Source organism: Paroedura picta, chromosome 5, assembly GCF_049243985.1.
Source record: "Paroedura picta isolate Pp20150507F chromosome 5, Ppicta_v3.0, whole genome shotgun sequence".
NCBI lineage: Eukaryota > Metazoa > Chordata > Lepidosauria > Squamata > Gekkonidae > Paroedura > Paroedura picta.
The window spans coordinates 121788124-121799272 of record NC_135373.1 but is presented as its reverse complement, the minus strand read 5'-3'; the positions used below and the strand labels follow the sequence as shown (position 1 = coordinate 121799272).

Genomic DNA, 11149 nt, shown 5'->3' with positions numbered 1-11149 from the left:
GGTTTTCCTGTGTGAAGCCGGGTGCATTGAAAGTGCACTATCTAAAGTGCACTGAAAGTGCACTATTTAAAGTGCATTACCAAATGTGTCCTCAAAGTGCATTATTATTATTGCAAACTGCTGGGAGTCCACTCTGATTTCAGATCCATTTGCGAACAACGGAATGGGGGGGAGGGGGGGAAGGAGGATATTCCAAGAGTTCAGCGGCCACCTCTCCCCTCCCCAGTTTCTGCAGCCTCCGTCTCCTTGACCCCTCGCCCTCCTTTCCTCAGAAAAAGCACTCGCTGCCAGCGACGGAGCCTGTTTTGAATCGTGCCTCTTAAATTAACAAATCTGTTCCCCAGGGCGAAAAAGCCAAAAAAAACAAACCCAGACCGAGGCAAGGAGCCAGCGCCTTGGGTCCAGGCGAGCAAAGCGGCAGAGGGGGAGGAAAGTTTGCAAAATTGGGGCGGAGGTGGGCGGCTTTAGAAGCCTCTGAGCCGTGGGGGAAGAAGACCCTCGACTCTGCTCCCCAAGTAGCCTTTTTGGGGGGAAGGGGGGAGAGCCCGCCCGGTCTTGTTCTCCAAAGGAAGCAATAAAGGGATCTAAACCGGAGCTGAATCCAAAATTGGGCTGGGGAAATCCAGTGTCCGGCAGAGAGAGAGAGAGAGAGAGAGAGAGACCCCCTCCCCAAAAAGCGGATCAGACTTGATCAGTTGCAAGGAGATATTGACCAGGGCGCTCCGGGAGCGCGCAAAGAGGCTGCGTAAAAACGCGCGCTTGCTTTCTCGGGCTGGCCAAGAGCCGGATAAATTCTTATCAGCTGGGGAGGGGGGGGGGAAGAATAGGGGAGAACTGTTGCTTTAAGTCCTCCCCCACCCCCGCCCGCCCCAGCTGCCTGTTTTCATTCTTGCACAGTTAAAGCCGAGCGGGCTGGTTCCTCCTTACTGGCCGGATCTCTTTTTGCAGTTTTGCATTGTGCTGTGCAATATATTTTTTTTTTGAGTGGAAAGACAATGGTTTCTCTCCTTTCGGATTTGGACCCCCTGAAAACCTGGAAAGTTTTAAGGTAGGCCTGTCTCTGTGCTCCCTGCTTCTCCCCGTTCGTTCCTGGTGTCCCCTAATATGGGCACAACCCCCTTTAGGAATTGAGTGAGGTTTTCAAGACACAAGGGGATGGGGGGATGGGGGTCTGGCTGCTGGGGGGCGGGGGAGGAGTTGGGTTGGTTTGAGTTTTTAAACCCCCAGTGAACTGCGACCTCAGGAGGCAAGCCACAATGTTGTTGTTGATGATGATAATAATAAATAATAACAACCCTTATTCCACGCATGCTGGATAATGCACTTTAGGAGATTTTCCTGTTTTGCCACAGACATTCCAAGCGCAAAAACACACTGAAAGTTAACATTATCATCAACCTGCAGTTTATTCTGCACATGTAGGATAATGCACTTTCAATGCACCTTAGAAGTCGGGTTTCCTGCTTTGCCCCAGAAAACCCAATTGTAAAAGCACACTGAAAGTTGTTGCTGTTGTTGCTAATAATAATAATAATAATAATAATAATAATAATAATAATAATAATAATAATAATAATAATGCCAAAGTTTACTCCACACATTTTGGATAATGCACTTTCAATGTACTTTGGAAGTAGGCTTTCCTGTTTGCACCAGAAAAATCAAACTGCAAAAGGACACTGAAAGTTACTATTATTGTCCTTGTTCTTCTTCTTAACCAATGGTTTATTCTGCACTTGTTGTCTAATGCACTTTAAGTGCAGCAACTGAAGGGCCCCTGCGCCTCCCCCCCCACCTCAGAATTCCACCAATATGCTCTGGACCTGTTTGTATTGTTGCACTGTTGTATTGTTATATTGTTTATACTGTTACATTGTTATATGGTTACAACTATTAGTTATTATTATTATAAGGTTATTCAAATGTTTTTATAGACCGTTTTACGTATTGTTCCTTGTTCTTATGTAAACCGCCCTGAGCCTCCAGGGAGGGCGGTGTATAAATATATAATAAATAATTAAATAAGTGTACTTTAGAAGTAGATTTTCCTGTTTCGCATCAGAAAATTCCGATGCAAAAGCACCCTGGAATTATTTTAATTATTTTTATTATTATTAACCCACGAATCTCTGGCTTTGAAAGGCAAAAAAAATAAAAGAGGAGTTTCTAGCAATTGAATCGTTTTGAAGATAGGGGGGGAAATCACTTTTAAGCAGATGTTCTAGCAGAGGGTCTCAAGGGAGCGTTCAAGAATGCATTGCTCCAGCCCCAGCTGAGAGGAAGTTAGTCTTTTATTGGTTTTATAAGTGGGATTTATCTGGGAGTTCAGGCAGTGATAAGTTTGTGCTCCACTTAACTTGTCTGCGCGAAGAAGAATACTTGCCTCGGCGAGAGGATTTCGGAGGACTCGTCTGCATCCAGAAGTGGATGCAATTTGTTGTTGTTTTTAGTTGCGAAGTCGTGTCCGACTGATCGCAACCTCATGCACAATGATCCTCCAGGCCTTCCTGTCCTCTACCATTCCCCAGAGTCCATTTAAGCTCGCACCGACCGCTTCAGTGACTCCATCCAGCCACCTCATTCTCTGTCGTCCCCTTCTTCTTTTGCCCTCGATCGCTCCCAGCATTAGGCTCTTCTCCAGGGAGTCCTTCCTTCTCATGAGGTGGCCAAAGTATTTGAGTTTCATCTTCAGGATCTGGCCTTCTAAAGAGCAGTCAGGGCTGATCTCCTCTAGGACTGACCGGTTTGTTCACCTTGCAGTCCAAGGGACTCGCAAGAGTCTTCTCCAGCACCAGAGTTCAAAAGCCTGTGGATGCGCTAAAGATAATTTTAAAATCATATTTAGCACTCAGTCGGGGGTGTGTGTGGAGTTTCCACTTTTATTTCTTTTCCCTCTTTGTAGTTGGATAGAATATCCTGGAGGGCATTTGGCATGAAGCAAAATGTTTAATCTTCAAGGGCTGTCCCTACGTCATCTTTATCTTTTCCTGTTCTTCTGTGGCACCCACTGGAACCTGTTGTGACCGTTCTAAAAGGCAGCTGTTTTGGGAGGCTGGGGGAACTTTTCCAAAATGAAAGGCAACTTCAGGAAAAGTTTGGGGATGACACTCCGTCCAGCAACTTTTGGTGTTTCCTGAGTAACAACTCCCTCCCCCTCCCCTCTAATGGAGGAATGTAGTTTGGGTAGACTCTTTGGTTGCTTTCCATCTTTGTACTTGATACCATTTAGAAAGGTTTTCCCAGCTGATGGGCTAAGGTTTCTGCACTCCAGTGTTGTAGTTTTGCGGCTTTCGTCAATGGGCAGAAGTGCGCACAAGCTTTTTGTACTCTGCTCTGGTTTGGCCTCACTTGGAGCACTGTGTTCAGTTTTGGGCACCCCAGTTGAAGAAGCATGTAGACAAACTGGAGCGTGTCCAGAGGAGGGTAACAAAGATGGTGAGGGGTTTGGAGACCAAGACGTATGAGGAAAGGTTGGGGGAGCTTGGTCTGTTTAGCCTGGAGAGGAGACGGCTGAGAGGGGATCTGATAACCATCTTCAAGTATTGGAAAGGCCGCCATATGGAGGATGGAGCTGAGTTGTTCTCTCTTGCCCCAGAGGGACAGACCAGAACCAATGGGATGAAATTAATTAGAAAGAAATCCCATCTAAACAAGTGGATTCTCAGTGGAACAGACTTCCTCAGGAGGTGATGGGTTCTCCATCTTTGGAGATTTTTAAACAGAGGCTGGGGTAGCCATCTGATGGAGAGGCTGATTCTGTGAAGGTTCAAGGGGGTGGCAGGTGACAGTGGAGGAGCAAGAGGGCTGTGAGTGTCCTGCACAGTGGAGGGGGTTGGACTAGATGACCCAGGAGGTCTCTTCCAACTCTATGATTCAAAAATGTAGCATCTGTGATATATTCACCTGGTGGGCAGGTTGTATTTGGGAAGCGTTCGTATGCTTGGGAAAAGGGGCCAAGGTTCTGAAATTGGCTGGTTATTATTATTTTGGGTTGACCAATACATATCTTAGTTTGCTACATCATCTTAACGTTACATACCGAATACGGATAGATTCAAGTGGGCCGCCGTGTTGGTCTGAAGTAGCACAACAAAAATAGAGCCCAGGAACACCTTGAAGACCCACAATGATTTATTCAAGGCTTTTGAGTGTCTACGTGGAGACGGATGGGGCCAGCAAGTATCCTCTTTTAATTATTTCTTTTTGCCACTGGAAAAGAGTCATATAAAAGTGCCTCTTGTTTTGGCCAATAATTTATAAACAACAAAGCTGGATTCTTGGGTTTGATTTTGACGCCTCCTCAGTTTCTTTTTCACTTGGCCACTCTTCCACGGATGGGTCTTTTGCATTTGTACTGGGACCTCTGGAGAGCCAGCTTGGTGTCGTGGTTAGGTGTGAGGATTTCTAATCAGGCAAGCCGAGTTTGATTCCCCGCTCCCCCACATGCAGCCAGCTGGGTGACCTTGGGCTCGCCACAGCACTGATAAAGCTGTTTTGAGCAGTGATATCAGGGCTCTCTCAGCCTCGCCCACCTCACAGGGGGTCTGTTGTGGGGAGAGGAAAAGGTAGGTGACAGTAAGCCACTTTGAGACTCCTTCGGGTAGAGAAAAGCGGCATATAAGAACCAACTTCTTCATCTTCAGTAATATCAGGGCTCTCTCAGCCTCCCTCCCTCACAGGGTGTCTGTTGCGGGGAGAGGAAAGGGGAGGCGACTGTAAGCCACTCTGAGGCTCCTACAGGTAGAGAAAAGCAGTGTATAAAAGCCAACTCTTCTTCTTCTTCTAGTTGGGACATGGAGATCTTCCAGAAGAACAACTTAATTGATTGATTGATTAATCAGTTACACAAACACTCTCTCAAACATTGTTATACTGCCCTTCCAAAAAGGTCAGGGAGGTTTACATACTAGTAAAAGCATACAATGATAAAGTCTTCCCTCTGTTTTTTTTTTCAGGTCATTGGGAGGTTATTCCTGCTGAAACCTGTTCTTAACCCCCCCCCCAAAAAAAAAAAAAAACAAGCATAGGAAGTTGTAGCATGCCTGATCTTTCACTTCTTAAAAAGAGAATAAGGATGAACAGTTCCCAAACTGTTCTCTGCAGTTCATGCGTTTAATTTGGCGGAAGCAAAAGTGCATTGAAGGATGAGAGGTTGATGGGACTATGTGTCAACAAGAACCACTGAGTCACTACTGATATCGGTTCCGGTTTTTGCTACCCAACCGTACAGAAGTTGCTGATAAAGATCCATGAAAGGTTCCACAAAGGATTTCAGACCCTGTTTCTTAATTGATGAAGTTCTGCCTTCTTGGTTGGTCGGTTTGGAGTTTCTCCTCTGGATTTACAGAAGAGAACTGCAGCCAGAGATATTTGCTATTTATAAGGTGACCAGATTTTAACATTGGTAAAGCAGGACACCATTGACCGGGGTGGGGTGGGGGGGGGTTCTTGATTAAAAATTTGGTCTATACAGAGCAACAAAAATTTTCATCGAACTTATAGAACGCAAATATAGTATTGTAATATATATTTTTTTAATTTCATAAGTACAATTTGCCAGGTACTCCCAGATGTTCCTCCAAAAGTGGGACAATCTGATCACCTTGGTTATTTAGGAAAGGTGATTGTGTGTGGATGAGCTCCTGGAAAAGCTGGGGGCACTGCCAGAGTTGCCAGCTTTCCGCAGGGCTTGTAAGACGGGGCTCTTCCACCAGATGTATGGTTGAGGCAAAGCGGTGTCCTGGTGTTACCATCGGAGGATCCCTCCCTCCCATTGTTCATTAGATCTGGTCCCTCGCCCCTAGCGGAAGAGAACTGATCCTTGGGCTGAACAGAGGGGAGTTAAGATTAGTGCTCTTACAAGAATTGGATCGCCATCTGATCGATTGTGATTAATTTGTAATTGTTGCTATGGGGTGTTTTTGTGGGTTTTTATTGTATTTTTTTAGAATCGTAGAATGATAGAATTGGAAGGGACCTCCTGGGTCATCTAGTCCAACCCCCTGTACTATGCAGGATACTCACAACCCTATTGCTCATCCACTGTCACCTGCCACCCCCTTGAGCCTTCACAGAATCAGCCTCTCTGTCAGATGGCTATCCAGCCTCTGCTTTAAAATCTCCAAAGATGGAGAACCCACCACCTCCCGAGGAAGCCTGTTCCACTGAGGAACCGCTCTAACAAGAGAGAACAACTCTGCTCCATCCTCTATATGGCAGCCTTTTAAATACTTGAATTACTTTTATTACTGCTGTAAACTGCCATAAAACCTTTGGAGAGCGGCGATACAGAAATGCATAAACAAATAAATATAAGAGAACACCCCAGGCATTTAATATCTTTGTGTGTGTTCTCTTTTATCCTTTTCACCTGGGGCAGTTCCCTAATCTCTGTTTTTAGTTTGGCCCTAGATTACAGGAACATCTTAAAACTGAGCACAAGTTGCTGGGTTTTCATTCTTCATTTGTGAGTTCGCTTCCTGAGGTTCTGAAGACGTTAAGTCTCTTCATGAGTGTGTCCCAGGGGTGCTTCCTGAACATGGTGTCCATGGGTGCTATGGTGTCCCCAGCCCACATTCAGTTGCCTAGCAAGGATTTTTAGGAAGTGGGCGGGGCCAGGTGCAGGTTTTGCCCAGCAAGGCTCCTGATTACCTATTGGAGATTTGATTGGCTGTGCAGATTTTTTAAAAGCTTTGGCAGCTGCTGCCATCACAGCACACGGATCTAAATGATATGGCCGAAGGTCGGTTGTGGCAGCCATTTTGTGGCTGAAGGTCGGTTGTGGCAGCCATTTTGTGGCTGGCTCCGCCTCCCGTAGCATCCACTTTGTTGTTATTCCCGCCACACTGGGTCAGAATCCCTTCAGGCTCAAAAGGGTGGGGGACCCCGGGTTGTGCCTTGCCTCTATTACTCTCAGCTGAATAAGTGAGCTGAGATTCATGAGAGCTCACAGCCTGCCACACGTATTTTGTTAGTCTTTAAGGTGTTTCCAAACCCATGCTCTATTACTCATAAAAACGCATGCATGTAAATAAACAGTGAAAACTCTTTCAGGGCCCTGAGAGCCAGTGTGGCGTGGTGGTTATGAGCGGCACCCTCTAATCTGGAAAACTGGGTTTGATTCCCCCACTCTTCCTTCACACGCAGCCAGCTGGGCGACCTCGGGCTAGTCACAGCCCTGAAAGTGCTGCTCTTACAGAGCAGTTCTGTCACAGCTCTCTTTGCCTCACCACTCTCACAAGGTGTCTGCTTTGGGGAGAGGAAGGGAAGGTGAATGTAAGCTGCTTTGAGACTCTTCCAGGTAGTGAAAAGCGGGGTATAAAAACCAATTAGTCTTCTTCTTGTAGCCAACCTGACTAGAGCAGAAGGGAAATTATCATCTGTGGAGAGTTATGAATCCTATGACCTGGGAGGGTCTGCGGTTCTGAAGTGAATCAATTGAAATTCCTTTGTTTGAGGACTGCCTCTAGGATCAAAGGCCTCCAAAAACTCAATTTATACTCATCTCCATGGAAAAGTGCTTCGACTCTGGGAAACTTACTCCCCAAAATTATTGTGGGTCTCACTGGCCTCGAACCGTAATTGTTCTGCTGAGGTGGTAGGTTCTCCATCTTCGAGGTTTTTAGACAGAGGCTGGAGAGCCATCTGACAGAGAGGCTGATTCTGTGAAGGCTCAAGGGGGTGGCAGGTGACAGTGGATGAGCAAGAGGGTTGTGGGTGTCCTGCATGGTGCAGGGGGTTGGACTAGATGACCCATGAGGTCCCTTCCGACTCTAGGATTCTATGATTGACATGGCTCGTTTCTGAGATAACATTCTGCTAAACTGTTCGTAAGAATCCCAGCGGCGAACAACAAACAGTGCCCCAAATCCGGCAATTAGATAGGCAGTGATACACTTTGACAAAAATTAAGAGCTGATGTCCATAGGTTGACAGGGGCCTGTATTCATAAAAGATCCAGCGAGACAGGGAGCGTCCATGAAGACAGCACCACGATAGCAGCATAGAAGGCCCTGCTTGGTATCGGCAGCGTATCCTCCGCTAGAGGGAGGTCCGGACGCGAGGACGAGAATCCGTATCCAGATAAAATCTGAAATTGGCGGGCGTTGAGGTTGAACGGCAGGATACTGAATTGGGCGCTGTTTAGGTGAAGGTATCAGAAGCGTCTGAGGATAACGAAATAGGCCAACCAGGTTCTGCCAGGTTAAGTTTGGACACTGAAAGCCGTGTTGACAACTATGATTTGGGGAATACCTAGAGATTTTGGAGGTGACTCCTCCAGAGGGCGAGGTTTGGGGAGGGATGGGTCCTCAGGAGGGCAGAAGGCCGCAATGAACAAGAAGAACAAGAAGAAGAAGAAGTTGGTTCTTCTATGCTGCTTTTCCCTACCCAAAGGAGTCTCAAAGTGGCTTACAATCGCCTTCCCATTCCTCTCCCCACAACAGACACCCTGGGAGGGAGGGGAGGCTGAGAGAGCCCTGATATCACTGCTCGGTCAGAACAGTTTTATCAGTGCCGTGGCAAGCCCAAGGTCACCCAGCTGGCTGCATGTGGGGGGAGTGCAGAATCGAACCCGGCATGCCAGATTAGAAGTCCGCACTCCTAACCACTACACCAAACTGGCTCTCAGTGTTGGCCCTCCAAGCAGCCCTTTCTTTCAGGGGGACTGATCTCTCGTTTTAGAGATCATTTCTAATGCTGATCGATCTCCAGGCCCCCCCTGGAGTCTGGCAACGCTAAAGCTACGTGACATTTCAGCCAGGACTTTCCCCGCTTGTATTTACCACCGTAGCCCGAAGCGAGTTCTCAGGATAAATAATCTCTCCAGAAAGCAGCCAAGGGTTTTGGATCATGAACAAGACTTATTTCTTGCAGGACAAAGAGAGACGCTAACTTCACCCAATTGAAATGTCAATAAAAGATTGTGCCGATTGCCCAGATTTGGAAGCGGCTGGGGACGAGGCCCTAAATAGAGCAGCGTTTTATACGGGTCCGCAAGCTCTGAGAAAGGGAACAAAAGTCATCCCTTTCATCACTGTCTTTCCTATACTACAGATGAGGCAAATTTTAAAAACACACAGATTGTTACCTTTTGGGGAGAGGACGCTATATTTAATGGCCATTTTAAATTTTTAAAAGAATGAAGAAGAAGAAGAGTTGGTTCTTATATGCCGTTTTTCCCTACCCGAAGGAGGCTCAAAGCGGCTTACAGTCGCCTTCCCATTCCTCTCCCCACAACAGACACCCTGTGAGGTGGGTGAGGCTGAGAGAGCCCTGATATTACTGAAGAAGAAGAAGAAGAAGAGTTGGTTCTTATATGCTGCTTTTCTCTACTCGAAGGAGTCTCAACGAGGCTTACATTTGCCTTCCCTTTCCTCTCCTCTCAACAGACACCCTGTGAGGTGGGTGAGGCTGAGAGAGCCCTGATATCACTGCTCCGTCAGAACAGCTTTACCAGTGCTGTGACTAGCCCAAGGTCACCCAGCTGGCTGCATGTGGGGGAGCGCAGAATCGAACCTGGCATGCCAGATTAGAAGTCCGCACTCCTAACCACGACACCAAACTGGCTGTAAGAACATACAATGAACTCTGCTGGATGACACCAGTGGTCCATCCAGTCCAGCATCCTGGCTCCCACAGTAGCCAACCAGTTCCTCTGGACCCAGAAGCCGAGACCTTCCCTGATGTTGTCTCCTGACTCTGGGATTCAGATATTTATCTCCTTGGTAAATCAAGCATGCCTTGGCTCTTTCTACAGACAGGCATCAGCAAGTATGGGCAAGGTATACAGGTGTCCACCGTAATATCTGGACAGGGGTAGCAACAGGCAGCTTCGTGTTCATCCGTACACTAAAAAGCACCCCAATGGGCGTCCAAGCACTTGTTCTGCAGATTCTGATCCACGAAGGGTGGCTGAACGGAAAAACAGGAAACTCCCTATAAAAGTTTATTTTGGGGGGGGGGGTAGCAAAGTAGGGGTTTGAACGCAGTTCTCCAAAATGCTTTTGTCCCCTGTGCTGGTTCGTCCCCTACTTGTAACAGCTTCTCCTGCCTTTCCTGTATGGTTTTGCCTGCTGTTGAAATGGGAAATGGAAGAGAGGCCTGACAGAAATGGGAATGTCCCGGTAGATCATTTTGGTAGGATTTGCCCATTCATCGCCCCTCTGTGTGTGCCCCCCCCTCCTCCATTGTGCTGTTGTTGTGTTTTGCTGCTAGGCAAGGGAACTCCTCAGTGGGATGGGAAAGAAACTTTGGCTGGAGTTCAACATCTGCCCCCCTCCCCCCAAGTTCCTTCTTACATAAGGGAGGAGAGCTGCTCTTTGCCATCTTTGAGCATGGCCTTAAAATAGCCACAGAGGGGGGGGGTGTCAGGGGATCTTCCACGGTTCTTCACGGTGGATCGTCCTGTTCTGAGGGTCGATCGGGGGGGGGGGGCTCGTTCCAAGATGGGCATCGCTGCTTCTGCAGAGGAGCATGTGCGGGAGTTTCGTGCGCCGACGGCCTCCCGTTGGCGTTTCAGTTTGCTTTGGCAAATCTTAGTTTTCCGCTCAAGAATGCGGCAAACGCGGGCCTGCGTCCTGAGCACGTTCTGCTGCGTGCAGAATCTGCTCCGGGAATTTATGTTCGCCGTTTTGCATTTGCCGTTATCTGGTTGCTGGGGCTTATCTGTCGGCCGCGTGCTTAGAGCCAGCGTGTTAGGGTGGTTAAGAGTGGCGGCTTCCAATCTGGAGGCATTCCCACTCCTCCATGTGAAGGCTGCGGGGGCACCTTGGGCCGGTCACAGTTCTCTCAGAGCTCTCAGCCCCACCTTCCTCACAGGGTTCTGTTGGGAGGAGAAGCAGCTCAGCCACTTTGAGGCTCTTGAGGGTAGAGAGAAGTGGGATATAAAAACCTACTCTTTTCCCTCCACCTGAAGCCTGCTTCTCCTCCACAGGCTGCCAGCTGGGTGACCTTGGGCCAGTCACAGTTCTTCCAGAGCTCGCTCGGACTCACCTGCCTCCCAGGGTGTCTGTGGCGGGGAGAGGAAGGCAAGGCAATTGCAAGCCACTTTGAGACCCCTTCGGGTAGTGCAAAGCAGGGTCTCAAAACCAAATCTTCTGAGAAGGAAAAAAAAAAACAGCTGTGAATCTTAATGGCTCTGTTGGTATTT

The 11149-nt window shown here is 47.8% G+C and overlaps 1 protein-coding gene across 1 annotated transcript in view; it reads left to right on the top strand.

Annotated features, from left to right (window-relative positions):
• The first annotated feature begins 460 nt into the window (after positions 1 to 460).
• The window catches only part of CELF2 (CUGBP Elav-like family member 2), a 529514-nt gene continuing 518825 nt past the window's right edge, over positions 461 to 11149 (top strand). Inside the window, exon 1 of the mRNA XM_077340258.1 lies at positions 461 to 1048. Coding sequence (XP_077196373.1) covers positions 996 to 1048 — 53 coding nt within the window. The 5' untranslated portion in view covers positions 461 to 995. The remainder of the gene's footprint in view (positions 1049 to 11149) is intronic.